The following is a 21,742-nucleotide window of genomic DNA, read 5'->3' as shown; positions in this document are numbered from 1 at the left end:
GACCTTTTCTTGTTTTCTCTTCTCCTTGCCTCATTTTACAATGAACTCTGCATGTGTCCTCTAGGAAACAGTCCCTAATAACTTCTCTAGTGTTAACACTTTATGATGCTTTCTATGATGCAATCAGTAATTCGCCTTTTTTTTTTTTTTTTAATGGCCTCACTTGCAGCATATGGAAGTTTCTGGGCCAGGGGTCAAATCAGAGCTGCAGCTCCAGGCCTACACCACAGCCACAGCAACGCCGGATCTGAGCTGCATCTGCAACCTACACTGCAGCTCATGGCAATATCAGATCCTTTAATGCACTGAGTGGGGCCAGAGATCAAACCAGCAGCCTCAGGGATACCAGTTGAGGTCTTAACCCACTGAGCGACAAAGGGAACTCCTCGAATTCTTTTTTATAGTTGTGTTTTCTAACCCGAGGGTTTAACAGTGCACAACATGAGGGAACGGCCGACATTTCTGAGTACTTATGAATGGGACAGGCATCATGCCAAGGCTTTTTGTGCATTGTATCTCAACTAATCCTCCTTGAGGTGGGCATTATCATACCAATGCCACATACAGAATCTCAGGACGATTCAAGTCACACAGCTAGTAGGCCCTGGGACCAGGAATCCAATCCACCTTTATTTATTAGTTTGTTTATTCTACTGTATCACACTGCATTGTGTCACAAGATTTAGCACTCTAATGCGGAATGGCTGTAATTAAAAAATTGTATTTAATAACATTCAGAAAGCACTGTGAATTAATCATATAGATTTATATGAATAACACGAAGTAACGAAGCAGTACGTTCTTCAAGAACATCAAGTACCACCAGTCATAAAACAAAATAGGCCCTGTTTTTTGAGTGAATGCTGAATCTTACATACATGTTTATCTACTATAAGATACAAAAATAAACTAGGGTGTGATGAGTGGAAAACTCTCCATTTAAAGTTTAATTTGATAATAATTAATTACTTGAAATTGTGAGGAAGAAAAGGAAGTCAAAGGAACTTAAAGCAAAAGTTTGAAATAGTCTTGAGCAAATGCTGATCATAAAAAAAAATACTGAAAACTTATTTGGTATGATGGTACCCCAGAAAGTTAAACACAGACTACCATATAATCCAGCAATTCTGCTTCTAAGTGTATCTATATCTATATACATAAGATAGATATCTATATCTCAAAGAATTGAAAGCAGGGACTTAAGTATATATACTCATGTGCACAGCAGCATTATTCACAAAGCTAAAAGGTAGAAACAACCCAAAATGACAGATGAATGGGTAAACAAAATGTGGTTCACATACACCACGGAATATTGATCAGCCTTAGAAAAAGATGGAAATTCCGATGCATGCTATAACATGGAGAAACCTTAGTAAAATAAGCCAGATACAAAAGGACAAATATTGTATAATTCCATTTATCTGAGCTATCTAGAATAGTTAAATTCCCAGAGATGGAAAGCATAATGCTGGTTGTCAAGGCCTGAGGTTGGGGGGGAATGAGGAGTTACTATTTTGTTTTGTTTTTGTCTTTTTAGGACTGTAGCACATGAAAGTTCCCAGGCTAGGGGTTGAATCAGAGACGCAGCTGTGGGTCTATACCACAGCCACAGCAACGGCAGATCCCAACCGAGTCTGTGACCTACACCACAGCTCATGGCAGTGCCAGATCCTTGACCCACTGAGCGGGGCCAGGGATTGAAGCTGCATCCTTATGGATGCTAGTTAGGTTTGTTAGCCACGACAGGAACTCTAGGAGTTACTGTTGAACGCATACAGAGTTTCAGTTTGGAAATATGAAAATTCTGGAGATAGGTAGTAGTGCTGGCTGCATAACAATGTGAATGTACTTAATGCCACTGAATTATACACTCGTAAATTGTTAAAATGGTAAAATTTTATACCTATTTACCACAATAAAAAACATTATCTGAAGTCATATCATGTTAGTTGACATGAAAGAAAAAGTACCATTTGGCTTACATGTATGTCGACTCCCTACCTAATGTCTAAATGGACTATGCCCAATTTCAAATACTCTACCAAATTAATTTTACAAATATTTATCATCCTACTGTCTGACCACATGTCCTGAATCTGGAGTTTGAAAATCTGGTAACCAAAGATATGCAACAGTCTTCTACATTTTCCCTGTCTAATACAGTATCCACAGGCCACATGTGACTACTTAAGTTAAATGAAATTAAACATTCAGTTCCTTAGTCACACTGGCCGTATTTCAACTCCACAACAGCCATCTGTAACTAGTGGCTGCTGTATTGGGCAGGGACACAACGAACACTTCCATTACTATAGAAAGTTCTTTTAGATTATACCGTAAATACCATTATGGGAAACTCCCATAGTAAATCATAGTAAATCATTGATGAAGCAGAGTGGGTCAATCCAGAATAAAAACAAAGAGTCAATTAGCCTGAGTGATGAGGAAACAACCAGCTGATTGAATGTTTCATTTTTTTAACTAGAAGCATGACACAGATACAGAGGGCTATCCTTTATTATGCATATGTTGCACAAACTTTAATGACAGGAAAGGAATAGCTACATTGTCTTGGACACACTGATAGAGAAGCCTTAAAAAAAATAAACAGGATCTCACAATGGGAGAAATGGTACATTTTCATAGCAACTCTATTGAATAATTACAGATTTCAAAATTAAAACCGCACAGATTTTACAGCAACATAATATATGCTGATATGTTAAGTAAAACAGCATATGACAAAACCAAATCTATACCGATATCATATGAGAGCTAAGCAGAGATATGGATAATTACTACAAGGGAATGTGAAAAAAATAGAAGCAGGTAGTATATTTGAAGACTGATTATGGATATTTAATAGACAAAGTGCTATTAAAAGTGTTCAAATACTATTAAAACAATAAAAAAGAAAGTAAATAGACCCCTATGCAATTCTATTCTAACAATGAAATTATGCACTGTTTCTGTAGCATCATTTGCATGTTTGCTCTAACCTCAATTTCATATACAGAATCCTACGTGTATTTTGTGTCAAATAGTCAGTTGTTAATAAAATAAAATGCCCCCTGGAAGGAATATCTTCAAAGAACTGAAAAATTTTAAGTCTTTTCGAATTCATCTGACCCAGCTCTAAAATAAACCGCAAAATAGCAATTCAAAACCTGTGCAATTTTGATAAATGTGCATTGAGGGCATAGCGCTTTTGTTTATGAACTAACTTGCTTTGTCTAGCAGGTAAACCAGGTGATAATATACGGTGGCAAATATATTTAAATATGTGCCTTCATATACTGTCAACGTGATCAGTTCATAAACAGAACTATAAGGAAATATATCAAGTGCTGGTGAAAAGATAAACCTTACTTGCTACAAATAATATGCCCTTTATAGTGATATACAACTTTCCCTATGAATCAAAATTTCATGGTTTCCTAAACACGGTTCTCTTCTCAAACTGTACAGACATTTAAGGTGGTATCTGTTCAGTTCTATGATCTTTGTGTATGATGTATGTTAGCTGGAAGATACATAATTAAATTAAAATACTTCTTTAAAAAAAGCAAGGTTTATATAGCAACTTAGTGGTGAATACTGCATTTGTTAAAACTGTGTTTGAAGTGTTTTACTTAAGAAAATCAAAGCTAAAATAAGTTTCAGTAACATCCCACACCAAGCCTGATGATGCAGGAAAGTTCTAAACTTTCATTCTTACTACTAGCTTCTGTGCGGTTATAGAGCTTCTATGCAGTTTTACATGTACTTGTGTATTATATGCAAATATGTGTTTTTATCATTTAAATAGATTTATGCTTAATGATATTATTTCTTTAATGAATTATTATTTTCCTGGTTCTTTAAATTATTGAGTAGTTATAAAAATTATGCATATGATCATTGAAAGGATCATTGATTCCTTTCATGGGCTTGAACTGAAAAGTCAAACATTTTGTTGGAGAGTTCTGGGTTCAGATCACTAACTTAAGGGTACCCTGCTTACATCACTTCACCATCTGGTTGCAGTTTCATCAGCAGCAAAAGGAAAGCATGGAGAAAATGATACCTAATAGCTTCTGGTCTAAAGATACCTGTTGGACCCAGTTAGATCACGTACCTCTCTCAATATCGGATCAGATATTGAATTGAGATTGACAGCTCCTTCATAGGTCAGATAATAGAACACATTGAGGGCTCGAACAGCCTCTGGTCCTTGCTGTTTATAGCCAAAAATGAGATCAATCCATTGGTGAAGCTGGCAGGAAACAAATTCACTCTCCAGAGCCTGAAAAAGAGGCATATGCATCATGTTCTTACACTGCATTCTATCTTTAAAATATAGAAGTTAGAACAAGCAATAAAGTTTAACTAAACATTTACGGTCAACAGACTTATTCTGATATCCCGTTTTTCACCAGACTTTGCTCTTTTTATAATTAGAGACTTTCCAGCATTTGCTACACTGTATTACAATAGATGTCTTGTATTTCAGTGTTAGTCTACTGTGCTGCAAGCACTATGAGCACCAGGTTGGGTCCATTTTGGTCACATTTGTACCTCAGGGCCTGACAGGTATTCAATTTATGTTTCAAAGAAAGAGGGTCATACAATATAAAGGCCATCTTGGAATAGCAAATGTGAAAATATTAAATATTTACTATTCACTTGAAATATCTATAATTTTTCTAGAATTAAAACATTGTGTGGTCTACTGCAAGAACTATAACCAAGTTATTTAGTTATGTCAATGGAGAATTTACCCCAACGGATTAGATCTTGGGAGGGAATACTTATAATCACTGAATTATTTTTCTATGTATTAACATCAAATCAGACCAAATATTTGAAGCTATTCAAATAACAGCGTCTAATAAATAATGAATGATTATCATCAAGTGTTCAGTGGAAATGCTGGGCTCAAGATCTACTTCTAGTTCATTATTACATTCCCAGCTACAAGCACTGTACCTAAAACACAACAGGTACCAATAAATATTTGTTGACCTTAATAAAGTCAAAAATGCTAAAGAGGTTTTTCTTTAAGATTTTTTATTTTTTTACTATAGTTGATTTATAATGTTCTGTCAATTTCCGCTGGACAGCAAGGACCAGAGGTTTTTCTTTAAGATTTTTTATTTTTTTACTATAGTTGATTTATAATGTTCTGTCAATTTCCGCTGGACAGCAAAGTGACACCAAAGTGCTCACTAGCATTCTTTTTCTCACATTATCCTCCATCATGTTCCATCACAAGTGACTAGACATAGTTCCCTGTGCTATACAGCAGGACCTCATTGCTTATCTACTCCAAAGCAATAGTTTGTATCTACTCACCCCAAATTCCCAGTCCAGCCCACTCCCCTCCCCCTCCTTGGCAAACACATGTCTGTTCTCCATGTCCATGAGTTTGTTTCTTTTCTATAGATGGGTTCATTTGTGCCATATATTAGATTCCAGATAGAAGTGATATCATATGGTATTTGTCTTTCTCTTTCTGATTTACTTCACTTAGTTTGAGAATCTCTAGTTCCATCCATAAAAATGCTAAAGAGTTTTAACAACTAGAGATTTGTTTTTTTCAGAGAAGTATTCATATTATTTCATGCTAAAAATTATTCCAACATAAAAGCTTAGTACTGTGGGCAAACAATAAGGAATGATATTCAAATCACAGAGCTCTCAAACTCTGAAGCTTTCTTTGAGGTATATCAAGTTATATCACAAAATGTATCTCATCGGGATTCTTGTTTTTAGACTCATAAATGTATGACTGTGATGTACTTTGTGTGTGGTTTACTGCTATGTTATTAACATTATAAAAAAGGAGTCTGTTGGTTTTAAAACAAAATTGACTAACTTCTATAGCAAGCAGCCAGTAAGATATAACTCATCTTGTGACAAAAGATGTGCCTGTTAGTTCACAGGTATACACGTGGGTAAATACGTGCTTTATTAAACTAAGTGCCTACAAATAACAAAATTGTTTATGGCTAAATTCAAACAATATATTCCCTTTAATTAGCGATATTTAACATGGCTTCATGATATGTCATATACCATAAAGTGTAAAAAAATTCTGTAAATAAAACTCTATGCAATTCTCATATTCCAAAGTACACTTGAAATGAAATATGCCTGAAAAATATTTAGCTAGTTTCAACTGCGGAAGTTACTGTTTAAAACATCTCTTATGAAACTCATTATATTTATAAATTTAGTAAACAATCTAAGAGAACATAAAACTGCTTTATATTTTATTTGAAATAAGAAGAGAAGGGATTGTAATAACTTTAGGTAAATGTCTATTTTAAGCACATGGATTTAAAATTAATCCCCAAATCCAGGAACTATTAATGTAAGTTGCACACAAAAAATGATACGTTTGTTTCATTAACTTAGGCCTTGGATAGTGATGGAGGTGGGGGGGGACATGTTTAAAGTGACACATAAAAACAGCAATTGTCTTAATTTGTGTGCAGTGCACTCTACACAAAAGCCCTAAATATGTTCAAATTAGAGCAAGCTGCTTGATTGTCACTGCAGTCTCATGTCACATTAATGCATGACAAACATTAAACCATACACTTAAATGGCAATTTATATCATTTAAATGTTTACTGCCAGACTAGCTCATCACTCATTTAAATGTGACTTTCTGACAGCTAATTTCAGTTAATTTTCTCCGATTCACTTAATTAGAACTTTCAATCAGGGACGGACCTATACATATCTTTGAGCTTACATCCTTTTCGATTGTTCAAAATCTGAGTTAATAAACTGCTGAAAAGCTCTCCTACAATAGATTCACGTGTAATATCTGAGTCTACAAAAAAGGTGTGACTACATGAAGCAAGCTCACAGTATGTACTCTAAGAAAGAACCTACACTTATTTATGTAAATAATACTCTCGACAGTAGTTTAAATAAAAAAAAACGTTTAGTTCATATACACACACTATTGAAACGATAAAAGGAAACCCTGCATCTAAGCTAATTAAAAATTAATGATTTCAAAATTGTTTAATAAGATAAAACAGTCAGGAGTCTCCTGAGTGTCCATGGTGTTGTGATTTGAGACTATAAAATTCTAGAAGGCTCAGCAAATAACGAAGTGCAAACGAATTTTCTCAATATTAAGGCTCTAAAAACTAGGGCAATTTTATTTTATGTGTCATCAAACAAAGAATTGTGAGTCTCCCTAATGTTGATTACTTCTTTATGCACATTCAAAATGGTGAAGTAGGTTAGACTTAGATGCTTAAACCCATTACATCTTGATACCACATCAGAACGTTAAGCAAAAATTCTGAAATGAAGACACTCTGCGATTACACTATGCTACATACACACACTCTACACTACACACACACACACACACACACACACACACACACAAATGGCCATAGTTGCCTGGTTCAAGCCTCCCCTTACCCTGTTATACTAGTCAATCTTTAAGGAGTTGGCCAGGAATTCACTGAATTACTGGCAAAATCTCTTCCGGAATTTGAAAAACATATCACTTTCATGAATAAACTTTAAATTCATTTAAAAAAAACTAAACTAAAAATCTCAGCGGTCTTCAATAATTTCTTGTAATATCTCAGAGTTTTAAAAAGGGATCCACAAGAACCACTGCTATGGATGTACAGGAATTCCAAAAGTTTAAAAATCACTTCAGTACAAAGTCAGTTCGGTACTTTAACACCCTTTAGATGCCAGTGAATGACAACTGCCTAACCCAAAGTATACAATAATAAACAAAGGCACTGATTTAAAGACTTGAAGGAAGCAGTATAAGGACAAGTGGGAGGAAATTATTGAGGGTAAAAAAAAAAAATACAAATAATTCAGAATGGAATACCCTGGGAATACATTTTATAACTTCTGTTTTTGAGGTTCAAAAAACATCAATTAAAATTTCTTTAATTCCCCTTTCACAGGTAAAGATTTTTAAAAATACTCTTTGGATAAAGACTTACTTATACGCACATTTTTAGCCACACACACACAAAAATAAAAACATGCCAGTGGAATGCTAGGCATCTGAGGTTTTTCAAAGCCTTTAGACAGACAGTCCTCATTAAGACGGGAGTTAAATACGGTTTGCAGCTAGGGGATAGTAACGTTCTTCCCAGGCTGCTCTCAAACCTAACCAATCAATTGTTAGTACTCCCCTAGCAGGCTCAATACATCATTTATATCCAATGTGTGCTCTGAGTAAAATTTGTAAAAAAGAAAATCCACTAAAATGTCCAACACAATACAATAATATTCAACTCATCTGAGTTATTATAAAATAAATCAGTGACTAATGTTCAATTGTTAAGGTTCAAATAAGACTATGAAAAGACTATCATATGAAGCCTCACACAAATTGTCAATCCAGTCCAGGGGGACTCATATTAGTCTTGACAAACTGTCTTGGGGCTGATATCTGTTTTTTTAATGAGATCTATTAAGCAGAGACTAAAACACTGGAGATATGCTAAAAAGTACAGTATACAGATGTCAAATACAAACACTTATTAGTAACTTTCATTTGTTTGGTCCACATGCAGAACATCAACAAATTAAAGCTTTAATATTATAAAGAAAATAGTAAATTATTCATAAATAACTCATTTGTGTAACCCTGTGTCAGAAATAATTATAACATATATGTATATGTGGCTAACAATAAATCTCATTGAAAGATTGCAATCTATGTTTTCCTGAAACCAACCCATTAAGGAAATGAATTATTTATTGATTAAAAATGTATCAAATTATTTTTGCTTCTTACGGTGACATCAAATAAAATGATAACTGATGTAGAAATAGTTTGCTTTTCCCAAGAAATTCTGAGCTACTTGAGAATGAAAATTCTAAAATAAAAAGCATTAGTCAGGTGTTCAGGAATCTAAGCTTGCTTTAGAAATACTCTAGCAATTATATTTCCCTAATGTAAATATTACATAAAATCAGGAAAATCAATTTCAATTAACAAAAGAAATTAGTATATAATTTTTTTACCTCAAGACCAGGAAACCTTAATTGTGTTTTTTTTATATTTCTCCTACTTGTTTTCCCAGATTAATGATAATATTTAGTTGTACTTTTGCTAAATCTTCTCATACCATACCATTTTAAAAAAGCAACTAAAAAAAGGCTACTGATCTCTATAGATAGATAATTTCATAAAAAATCAAGTAAATCAAATATTGTTTACAAACTTTTAAGTATAGAAATAATTGCATAATCAGAAGGAAAAAAGATTTGTGCAGCTCAGACACACATTTCTGCACCACCACTCCCACTCCCAGGCTTTGAGAAGGTGCTGTTCAGCTCCAAGATAGAGAATTCCATAGCTCTAAGCTTCAAATAAGAAAATAAAAATCACTGCCTAACCCTTCTGACTTGATATACATTTAATTGTAAGATGCATTTCATCATATTTTAATGGAAGAATGTATAAAATTTAGTTTTGTAACTTTCTGTGCTTATAATTAAGAGCCTTAATTCACTTGAGTGAAGATAGTAATAAGTTTCAAAGGAGTTAATGTTTGGATTGGCAAAAATGTAATATACAACGATGAACTCAGAATTTTAAGTATTTTTTTATTTTAAATACATGTAATACAGCCTTCTTCTTATAATACACACACACATACACACTCAGATTTAAAATGAACTAGTCTGTTATGTTTGCATGTGCTGGATTTCAAACACTAGTGGTAATGTTTCCTTAACATTGATATATGACCTTTGTAATTTACATTGAAGAAAGCTGTTTTTTTCAGCCTAATTAGAACTGTTTCAAATTTTCCTGCTAAATATATGATATAAAGTCCTTTCAACTTTTTTATTCTAGAGTTTCTTTCCATGTCAACTTTGTTCCAATCAAAATATGCTTTGAATTAAATGATTTTGATTGAATATGTGGATCACATTTCACTTCTAAGATTTAAAGTCCAAAAAGGAAAAGTTTAGCCTGTTCAAACAAAGCAAGAGCAGCCACTTTGCGGAAAGCTATTCACATTTAAGAAGACTGACAAATTGTTTGTGTGCACCATTAGGTCTAGTTTCTGCAATAGTTGCCAGATTTCCTGTCCCCTTAATAAGATACATTAACTCCTTAAATGCTGGCTCTGAATTTGTGATGGACCCAAGTAACTTAAACAAATTTTTTATTTACCTATAATTTCCTGTTTGAAGTAAACTGAAAAAATTGAAAAGAAAAATTGCTGTTTTATCAAAATTTTCCAGAAACAAAAGCCACAGAAAAAACATTTTTTCCCATATTGGGCAGACACAGATTCAGAATGTGAATACGCTTTCCAAACCAGATTTTCCCATAAGTGACAAATTCATATTAATCCCTTTTTTAAAAAATGCATTAATTAACCTATTTAAGGATTATTTGTTCAGATGAAAAACAGCAGTGAAAATACTGAAGTACCTAACTAAGGTACTAACACGAGCTTAACATTCTCCCATACTGATTACAAATACATCACATTCAGAATTCAGATATTAACCTTAATGTAACAAAAATGTGAAATAAATTTTATTTATTTACAAAGAAAAGTTTAACTTGGGAGGGTGGCTTAAAATATGTGTGATGCTGTGACATTAAGAAGAATAAGTCGTGAATGCCCAGGTGGGGGTGGGGGAGGAGGAGCAAGGATTTAGAGGAAAAAAATCGTGTGATGCTAAGAATAAAAATTACATCTGACAGTGTAAGAGAATGAAATTTAGTCAACACCACATTGAGGTTCAGACTGAAAGGCAGATAGAGAAATTGCTGGGGGAGTTCTGTACTTCTAAACTGCCCTTGAACTGCTGGGCAGAAGAGGAATTTTGGAGCCAGCAGCACACTTCATTTCTACATTTATACCATTACTAAGGAAAAGTGTGAGTTAGTATCATATCTTGATATAACCATCAAGCACCCACGCATCTTTTGGCAGGAGAATCATTCTGTCTACGATTGTTATTGTGCAGTTTTAAATGGAGTAGTCAACCAGCTGTTATATATTTTACACACTGAAGGCCATGTTTCCTTTGAAATTCATAGTTTTAATCTCAGCTGAAGTCTGTATTGCTGTGCGCCAAGATCAAAAGGATTAGGCAAACTTGTACAATTACCCTCCTTTTCAGAGAGATGATTTTTTCCTAATGTTTAAAATAGTCGTATATGCTGACATTTTATCCAACTATTTTCTTTAGGGCTACAGAACATTAAAACATTTAATTAACATTTCAACCTTAGGTCACTCTTAATCTAAAATCCAGGAATTCACAATATGCAGATATGTTAGACTAGCTGTAGTATAACACACATATAGGGAGATGGAGCTTTAAAAAAAAAAATCTATTAAGTAACAATAAAGAACAACTACAATTAAAGAACAGATATACCCATCCATTTTATTATTTGTTTTCCATTTTTAAAATAATTCATAGAGCTCATGACTATATGCATTAAGATTAAATAAATTTAACATAAGTAAGGCAATGCAAAAATCAGGATAGGAAGTACATAAAAATCACGCCATGGGATTCTACAGACTTGTTAGAGGTGTGCCACGCATTTGGCATTCAGCTTTCCAGCAGGCAACATAAAGAAAGAAACACGAACACTTACAAGAGTCAAAAGTGACTACAATGTAAAAACAAACCAGATGGCCTAGAAAAACACATTATTTCTATTCCTGAGATAAGAAATTCCTCCCCTGGCAATATGATGGAATCCAGGTATGTGGCTCTCGGAGGGACTGACTTAATCCTAGGATAGAATGAAAGTACAGACAAATGGAGAGACTACATATTCCTCAGGCAATCCTGCATAAACATTATTTCTCTTAGGTGAGGCTCTGGAGGGTAAATTCTGGGCTACACTCCGTGACAAGTACCTGGAATGCAGCCATTTTATTTTGTCAGTGAATATGCAAGGCCCCAGGTCTCAACAATAGTGAAACCGAGTCATGAGCCTCGTGGTTTTTTCAACCTGTGAAGAGCACAAGGAGAAAGTCAGGAACAAGTCTCTATGCAAGGCAAACCCACCTTCACTTGGAAGGGGGTGGTGGCCTTCCCTAAGTCAGGTTCAAGATTTTCCTGGGAAAGAAATTCTGCATAAACTTTCCCACACGGTCTAAATGGCAACAAAAGCCCTCAAATGCCTATCACAATACCCAGCTACCTAAGGATGTCAAAATGTTTACAACCACTGTACTGAGAGCTTCACCCTTTAGTAAAGTATTCCTAGAAAATTAATTTTGAGCATGGTAAATTGCTGTGATGCTCAGATAACTGTTATAAAAATATACACTTCAGTAATTAAAATATTAATCTCAAATTCTTAACTATCTGCCTAGGTATAGCAAAAAAGAATACGGTTCCTCTTCGACAATCATAGAAAAATATATTAATTTGCTGTATGAACTTTTGGAGGTTTTATTTTATAGTCAGTTATTAAAAGAAGGAAAATAAAACCAAAAATATTTAATCCCTTCCCATTTGCTTATCCACATAGATCTGATAAATACTAGCAGTCTCATGCCTTTGAAGATGGCCAGAGCAGAATCCCTACTTATTGCCAGATGTAGTTTAATCCCATAGGGACGCCAGATAAAAACAAGGAGCTGTCTTCATGGCACCAATGCTTCCTGGACTGACTGCCATAAACCTATACTGGCAAATCAAAATCCTTGGCAAAATAGAACACTTATTATATCACCACTTCCAAGAAGAGCCAATAAAGAAAAACCTGATCTAAAGAATATGAATGCAAATGTTGCTAAATATTTTTTAAAGCATTGACAAGTTCAGCCAGAGAATTACATCTGTGCTTACTTTGTGTGTGCAATTGTATACACATTCATTATGCAGAGCCGAAAGTCTTTCTTCATTCCGCAACTTTTGATTAATATCAGCAGCTCTGTCATCCATTCAATCAACAAACCTTTACTGAGTGCTCGCTATGAGTGTTCTATGCCAGATTCTAGGAATAATGAGATGATATATTCCTTTGGAGGGAGGGCAGGAGGCAAAAAGTCATCTGTAAGATGATTTTAATAGCTTACATGAGGAGATCCCGTCCTGGCTCAGCAGAAATGAATCTGATTATGAGCACGAAGGTTTGATCCCTGGCCTCACTCAGTGGGTTAAGGATCTGGTGTTGCTGTGAGCTGTGGTGTAGGTCACAGACGTGGCTTGGATCTGGCGTTGCTGTAGCTGTGGCAAAGGCCTGCAGCTACAGCTCTGATTCGACCCCTAGCCTGGGAACTTCCATATGCTGTGGGTGGGGCCCTAAAAAGACAAAACAAACAAACACAAAAACCCAGCTTACATGAGAGGTACTGAGAATCCCAATCAAGAAAATAGCAGTGGGGAGTGAGAAGAGGGAACAGATTTCAGAAAGATTTAAGATATGTTATTACTTATATCACCAACTGATTATCTACGTGAAAGATGAAGGAATGGGAGCTCAGGATGGCACCCAGATTTCAGGTTTGGACCTTCATCATACTGGGGAAGGAACAGGCTACATGGTAAAAGATCAAGTGAGTTTTGAACTTAGTATTAATATTTTGAACTTTCTTTTATAGATTTGAATTTAAGCCTAAGCTTTTTTTTGGTGGTAAGGCTACTAATTATAATAGAAATTCGTATACTACTTCAATATTAAAATATGTTCATGCTCAGTACTGAGATGTTTGAGCCAGAAAAAATCCTGGGTAACAAAATAATCATCAAGACTGTATACCAGTAAGATCCAATAGGAATATAATGCAAGCCACACATGTAATTTAAAATTTTCTCATGGACACATTTTAAAAATTATTAAGCAGGTAAAATTAATTTTAAGAGTATAATTGATAAAAGTATTTAAACATACATCAATGTTATTTTCTATAAAATCTTAGGATCTGGTATACATTTTACACTCATAATGTACAGCACATCTCAATGTAGATTGGCCACATTTCAAGTGATTGATAGCTACACATGACTAGTGGTTACAACATTAGGCAGTGAAGCTTTATTTAGTCCCAAACACTGAATCTGCATGTAGATTTTATAGCATTTTGACATAAGACAGAATTCAGGAATTAACAATATTTAACCCTTTTAAAAAATACAGCTTTCCCTACTGAAAATAAAGATAAACCTTATAAAGCACATAGCACCTGCAGACTACAAAATGACCTCTGATGGGGTTCTGAAGTGGTCATTACAATTCTTGGTGCCATGAACAATGGCTCTATTTTAGGAAGTGACAGCAGAAATAGAATATCTTCTATTGTGAAATAGACATAATGTTTTGCAACGTATAGTCTTTAGCCATTTACAAATCTCTGGAAGAAATGCGTCGGCATTCAAAGCATGGTGCTATGACTACTCTAATAATAAAGGTAAAGGGCTAATTTTATCAATTACGATGTCATCTGTAAACTCTCCATCCTTAAGAGTCCTTGGTTGGAATTCTTACATATTATCTACTCAGCTGTATTGGCTGTGTACTTTAAGAACATATAGCCATGGACTACAATTTAGTATAGGGAAGTTAATGTTTGCTGAAAGTCAGATACATGAAATCTGTAGACAACATGAATATGTTCATAGATATCATAAGAATCATCTCGTTTTAATAGCAGATGGAAGTAGCCTGTTTCCTACTCCTCGAAATCCCATAACATTTATAGTAACAGACAATGATTCTTTAAACAACAATAAATTATAGGTCTGATTCTTTCTGAATTATCAATGGAATAAAGACTAATTAACGGAGTCAATCTTGTTTAATTATTTTTGTGTAGCCATGAATACACAGGCAATAAAAGATCAATAATCTAAACTTCTTGAAATATTTAAGTAAATTTGTTATTTATGATTCTTTACCTCTCTTTCACTTTCTTTCTTTTCCTCACAAAATGCTTTTATTGATATTTGCCCAACCTTTGTATCCACAGAAAATGTAAGGTTCCAAATTATGAATGCATGTAGTTCCTACATGAATGGTGAGTGATAGTATTTTGTGAGTGAGCAACTGCTTTGCTGAATCAGATACTGGATTTCAAATACCAGAAGAGTATTTTCTCAGTTTTTTGTGCTATTCACAATGCCACGGCTATAGGCAAACACATTTTCAAGTTTAATCTGTATTATTAACATTTTGTTTATCTAGTCATTTATTAATTAATGAAGTATAGTTAACTGATTTACAATGTCAATGTCGTGTTAGTTTCAGGTGTACAGACAGCACAGTGATTCAGATATAGATAGATGGATAGATAGACAGAAATGTATATATTCTTTTTCAGATTATTTTCCCTTATAGGTTATTACAAAATATTTTGAAATGTTTTTGCTAAATTTACACCTCCATCTGTCAAAATCCAATGTCTGCTTTTCTTTCCTCACTCCCCCTCTCAGCATTATGGCATTTCTGTTTCTAACCCTATCTGTCTAAGCTTCCTTGATAATGTCCCTCCAGATTTTCTTACTAGAGTCCCAATTCTCCTTCTCACTTTCTGATGGAAGGTCTTTTTCCTCTGTTGACATCTTCAGTGTTCGTTCTCCTCATGACTCATTCCCAGACCCTGGTTTCTGATATAACTCAGACTAGATGAGCCAGACTTCAACTACCTCAATTGATGATTTTGACCATGTCCAGAGTTTCAAGTCCAAAACATCACTACTTCTTTTGCTGTGCCTCAGGTAACTCAAACCCAATATATCCAAAAAATGATAATCTTTCCTCTTAAACTTACTTTCTTGCTTCTTTTGATTATAGGAGTAGACTTCAGTCAACCAATTTAGAAACAGGTCAATCATCTTGACTACTCCTTTTCCTCTTCCTCCAAAACATTATCTAATCAGATAGTAAGCCTCCAAAATAGTGTTCAAATTTGTTTTTTCTTTTCCTTCCACTGTGACTATCTTGGTTCTGTGCTTCCTTATTTCTTGGCTCAATTATTCGAACACTATCCAAACTGTTTTCTTTATCTCTAAAGTCAATTCCTACCTAACTCCTTTCTAAAACCTGACCAAGTTAGGATTCTCCCTAGAACTTTTCAGTAGTCCTTCTTTCTCTAAAGCAAGGGAGCTCCAACAGCCACTAAAATCACCTGGAGGACTTGTTAACAGACAGAAGGCAAGGCTCCTATCTAGAGAACTTCTATTTCTGTAGATCTGGAGCTGAGCTCAAGATTCACCTTTTTAACAAGTTCTCAGGTAAGACTGATGCTCCTGGTCTGGCAACCACCTTTTGGGCCCCACTACCCCAAAGAAAAAAGTCCATCTGGCTTACAAGGCACTAAGGATTGTTCACATAATCTCTTTCCACAGGTATTGCTCACAGCACTCTTCCACACATCATCTACTTTCCGAGTTAAGTTGAGCTCATGTATGCGCTATAATAACATCAACATCTTTGTTCACACTGCTTTGTGTCTCTGTAATGCCTTTCCTATCATCTTGCTTCCCACCCTGGCAAACTACTACTCATTCTTAAAGAGTAAGATCAAATGCAGTTTCTTAGGTTAAGCCTTCCACAACCTTTCCAAAGAAGTAAAATAAGGCATTTCCTTTTGGTCTCGGAGTGGAAAAAAAAAAGGTAACTATGCATGGTGACAGATGTTAACTACACTTGTGATCATTTCAAAAATATACAAATATTGAATCACTTTGCTGTACAACTGAAAGTAATATAATGTTATGTCAATTATATCTTAATAAAATTAATATTAAAAAATTACACACACAAACATATAAATAAAATGTTAAATGCTTTAGTGGTAGCCTGTATTTTTTCTTTGTGGTACACACCACAAGTATTATATTACTTGTTATATTACAGAATATATTGTCACAAATTATATATTTGTTTAGTTTCGTATTTATTATCCATCTTCCTCACTAAACAATAAGGTCTAAAAGGGCAGGTCCTAGGCTGTCCTCATTGCTATATTCCCAAAGACTGATAAGTAGTAGGCACTCACAAAATATTTGTTGAACGAATAAATAAACACATCACTTTTTCTATTTCTCTAATTAGTTACTGTCATGTCTGTTTGATCTTCATAATGACAGCCTCAAAGGGCAGGTGTCATATTCTTCCAATTTTGTGATCACCAACCTAATTACCCAGTAGGCCCCTAATAAACATCTGTTGAATGAATGAATGGCATTTAAGAAATTCTTGTGATTTAGCACAATTCAGTGTCTATGCTGAGGGACTATGATCTTAAAGCATTATGTAAGAAGCATGAAATTGACCATGGAAACTTTATCCAGTTGATACTGTGATAATTTGGCAGAGTTTTAGAAAATGTGAAGAATTTCTGTGATTACTAGCCATTACCAATGTGTTGTCTACAGTTTGCTAACCACACAGGCAAATTTAGGATAGGCTGATTATATGGAAAAAAGAAAAAGTGTATATTATGGAATCATCTTTCATGTTTTATTTTCTCTTGAACAGTCTCAGGCAGATGGATGCAAATAATGTCATTGATAAAATTGACAAAGCCTCTAGAAAGACAATATATTATTCAAGGAAAATTTGTCTGAAGAACAACCTGGAAGAAATTCACTGACTAACTAAACAGCATCATAACTATCATGTCAGCACTTAACATTTCGTGACTGCTTATAATGTGCCGAGTTTTATGCTAAATGTTTTACATGTTTATTTTATTTAATTGGTCACAGTAAACCTATGAGACAAGCACTACATTTAAAAAAAACCCTGTTTTACAAATGAGGCTAAGAACGCTAAGCAAATTGATTGGTGTCACGTAGCTAGCAAATGTCCGAGTTGCAACCTGAACCCAGATCTGACTCCTGAAGCCAGGTTACTACATATCCTTCAGAAAAATTCTGAAGTGGAATGGTATATGCTGAAGCTGCATTATGTAAATTGTAAAACTATGGAATGATTTTGTACCAAGAATGATTTTTAATGGGTTCACATATATATGCATATATACACAACATTTGGCAATACTAGTTAATAATATTACTGAGTATACACTAAATCTGATGTGCCATGTCCACCTGGAGGCTTTATTTACAGATCTTATTGTTTTTCCAATTGGTTTTCACTTTTACACCTGCCTTTCAAAATGAAAACTTTCATCTTGTATTACAGTTGATTTTTCTACCTTCCTCGCTAGTAGCTGAATTCCTGGAAGGCGGAGATTGTATCTCATCCTTGGAACTGGGCACACAGTAAACACTCAATAAATATTGAGAGGTGAGTCCAGAATTATATTCTAGGCTCCTTTTTCACTAATTTAGTTCTATATTCACTAGGAGATTTTTAAAATCAAATTTTAAAAAACCATCCTTTTAGTAACATATTATTCACTAAGTGCAAAGACCCTTAATAAAGAAGCAATCCATTAAACTGTTTTGGTCTGAAAATTAACAAGAGTTCATTCTGCTAATTTCTGAACTACTGTGAATATTAGCAACTTAAAAAATGTGATTTCATATATTTTAATGTGCATCATATTTTGTTTTGACACAAACTATCTGAGATTTCTATAAATCAAACTACCGTGCAAAAGAAAATGTCTCTCATTTCCTACTTAAACACTTTCATTTAACTACTAAACTTGCTACATGTTTTTGCTAATTTTTAGAAAATGTCTGAAATACTTTCACGTAATAACATTGTCTCAAACTATCTGCTCAGGACACTGATTCCACGTTTTTCTTTTCTTTTTTAAAAAATATAGCACAAATATTATTAGCTTTTGTGATTTTAATCTCTCTTAAACGTGCCACTTGGCAAACATTTTTAAATTAAACTACTCTAATGACAAACAATAATGTCAAAGGAATAGAGCAGCTTCGAGACATTTTTTAAACTTTTCAGGTAACTGCTATGATAAGATGGTAAGACACTAGAATACGATAAAATCAGAGTTGGAATCACTACCTTTATTAGGTTAGGAGAATTAGATCAAGCGTATAGATGTATTCATTCTGAGAGACCACCATTTTCCTCCTTTGTTGTTCATAAATATAACTCTTCTTTACAGAACGTCTACCTTTGCAGTTCACTTCAACCCAAAGGTTGCAGGTATAAGGCCAGACTCTATCCCACTGACTATGAGCAGTTAAAGCATTTAATTTTTTTCTTAAATATGCAGGTGAGAAGGCGCACAGCAAGGCAAGAGTTAACTGAAACATTCCTCTTTAGAGCAACCGCATTGAGGAGTGGGGGCCGGTGGGTGGTGGGAGGGGGAAGCAAGGCAGAGAGATGCAGAGTTAATCAGGGAGCAAATCCAAAGCCAGGCATGGATAGGCCTCACTAATGAGCCTCAAGTACCCTGCAGTGGTTTTCAAACTTAACTGGCTTCAAACGATGCCACCCCATGACAGAATGCAGCTAGCCATAAGAGGCGGGTGATTAGAATAAATGACTGCAGTAATTAACTCTGATGTGAAACCACCTGATTGGAAAAGAGAAGCCAAGAGCTATTTAGCTGATGGTCCTCCAGTAGAAAAAGGAAGCTTTCCCTTTCTCTTGTGTGGGTGTTCAGTTAGAACTCAACTCTTTCAAGTAGGTATTTGGTAGCACTAATGAAAAGCAGCTTTCATTCAAGGGCCTTCCCATTCATTTTGAAAGGGGAAGAAAATAAAAGCTTCAAAGTAGAACTAATTTACTTTACTCCCCTACCTCTTAGTGAATTCTGCATTAGTGAAGTCTGCATTAGTGTTTATGCCAACAATCCACCTCCAAATAATGTCATCAAATACCCAAAACTGTTATCTATGAACTAACCCGTTAAGAATAACTTCAACATTTTCCCCTTCTTTAAAAATACCTTACATCACGTGTCTATCTTAAATATATACAATTTTTACTGGTCAATCATACACCATCCAGCTGGGAAAATGTTTCACATAGAAAACCTTAAACTTCGAATAATTTTTGATTGGTGTCAATACTTCTTTTCATAAAGTCCTCTGGGATCATTCTTCCTATAGCAAGAGGCTCCTGAGTAAGGGAGACGGGTATAAAGTATGAATGGTGTACGCTGCTTTGGAAGAGAAAACGAAAAAAGAATAATGTTAAGACAAGGGAAGAAAGAATACATATTTTGTAAAAAATACAGCTTTCTTACACTGCAAACTGAGCCAAAGAATCCCGCACACTGTCTAGTCCGCTTTATTTTCCAAAGAGGGGAAATACAAAGACTGGGGCATTACTACCTGCTGTTTTACAAGGAATCATCAATTCATTGGGCCAATGTTGTTCTGAACCTGCTGAGCTAATGTTCCTCGACACACCCTCCCCCAAAACAGGTTCCCAAGCTGCCCAGGAACAACCACGGTGTGGTAGCACATGTAACCTAGCGCATGTTTATGCCTAAACTCGGATTTATTTGACAGCTTTACACCTTTGGGCATGATATAATTAAATGTTTTGACAGCTAAACAAAAACTGTATAAATTTAAAAGCTATTAGGAGCTCAGCATCTAGAATCAAAATGAAGTAATTTGCTTATACCCTAAACCACTTTTAGCGAAATGTGTTCCGATAAAAAGCACAAGGAGCGGGCGAATGTCTACCCAAGTGTTTGAATGGATTCTTCTCACATTTCTTCTACGAAGAATATTCCTCTGATAAATATTGATAATGACTTTCATAACAACAAACGGAGCGAAAGCAGATTTAAGATGATCGATAGAACCCCTGAACTCTATCTTTGGCTATTTTCTATAATTTTTGAAGCAACAATACTAAAAAGACATGGACTAAGATATATGTAGTATATTATTTAAAAGGCCATTATTGCTTTTTAAAAGGACTTAAAGCAACACGAGGAGAATGACTGGTCCATCGAACTCAGCCATTAAGGATTCAGGAGTTAATCCTCATTCTCCAAAGGTTCCAGGTTCCAGATTTTCAGTATCCTGTGTTACTGGCTCTTCTAAGCTCCCAATTCTCACTTCTTGTGGAAAAGAGGAATCACAGGTCCCCTAAGTCACAGCCTACCTTCAGAAAGACCCACAGTTCATTATCTGAGCTCCTAAAAAAGTTCCCATCAGTAGTACCACTCAAACGCACAGATTAAAAATCTCAGGAGTTCTCTGTGGCACCGTGGGTAAGGATCCAGCGTTGTCCTGCAGCGGCTCAGGTTGCTGCTGTGGCCTGGGTTCAATCCCTGGCCCAGGAACTTTCAAATGCTGAGGGTGCAGCCAAAGAAGAAAACAAAACCAAAAAATCTTCAGCTACTTCTTTAAAAATGAAAAAAAAAATATACAGCAAAACTGTCCATTAAACTATCATTTTTTGAAAATGAAAGGCGATTTTACATTGTATCATAGTATCCTTCTGGAAAGCAGAGTACTGGCTTATAGTCTAACAGAAAAGCTCAAGTTTTAAAAATATCTAAGTCAGAACCATTACTGAAGCATTTGGACTCTATCAAACACATAAAAACATTTAAAATCTACTTTTCATTATGTAATGACCCGAGGGGATAGTCCACCCTCACTAAAGGTAACGATGATCTGTTGTTTATTTAAAAAAAAAAAAAATCGGTGAAATGTTTAGAAACCAGTTCACTTCTCCTGTAGTGTTTATATTTCACTTTATCATCCTTCTTGGAAAGACAGTTCTGAAGGAAGAAAATACTACAAACCAAACCCTGTTTAACTTATACATGCTGATGTCAAGTAATTTTAAAAACATTCTAAAAAGAGCTTCTTGCGTACACATTTAAAAACATCACTG

The 21,742-nt window shown here is 34.8% G+C and overlaps 1 protein-coding gene across 6 annotated transcripts in view; it reads right to left on the bottom strand.

The window, feature by feature from the left end:
* The window catches only part of LRBA (LPS responsive beige-like anchor protein), a 710,221-nt gene that overhangs the window by 81,274 nt on the left and 607,205 nt on the right, over positions 1 to 21,742 (bottom strand). For all 6 annotated transcript variants that reach the window (XM_021100638.1, XM_021100636.1, XM_021100637.1 and 3 more), the window contains one exon: positions 4,121 to 4,288. In XM_021100638.1, coding sequence (XP_020956297.1) covers positions 4,121 to 4,288 — 168 coding nt within the window. The remainder of the gene's footprint in view (positions 1 to 4,120; positions 4,289 to 21,742) is intronic.

Source organism: Sus scrofa, chromosome 8, assembly GCF_000003025.6.
Source record: "Sus scrofa isolate TJ Tabasco breed Duroc chromosome 8, Sscrofa11.1, whole genome shotgun sequence".
Classification (NCBI taxonomy): domain Eukaryota; kingdom Metazoa; phylum Chordata; class Mammalia; order Artiodactyla; family Suidae; genus Sus; species Sus scrofa.
The sequence above is the reverse complement of the archived record's forward strand: the minus strand, read 5'-3'. Positions and strand labels throughout refer to the sequence as shown.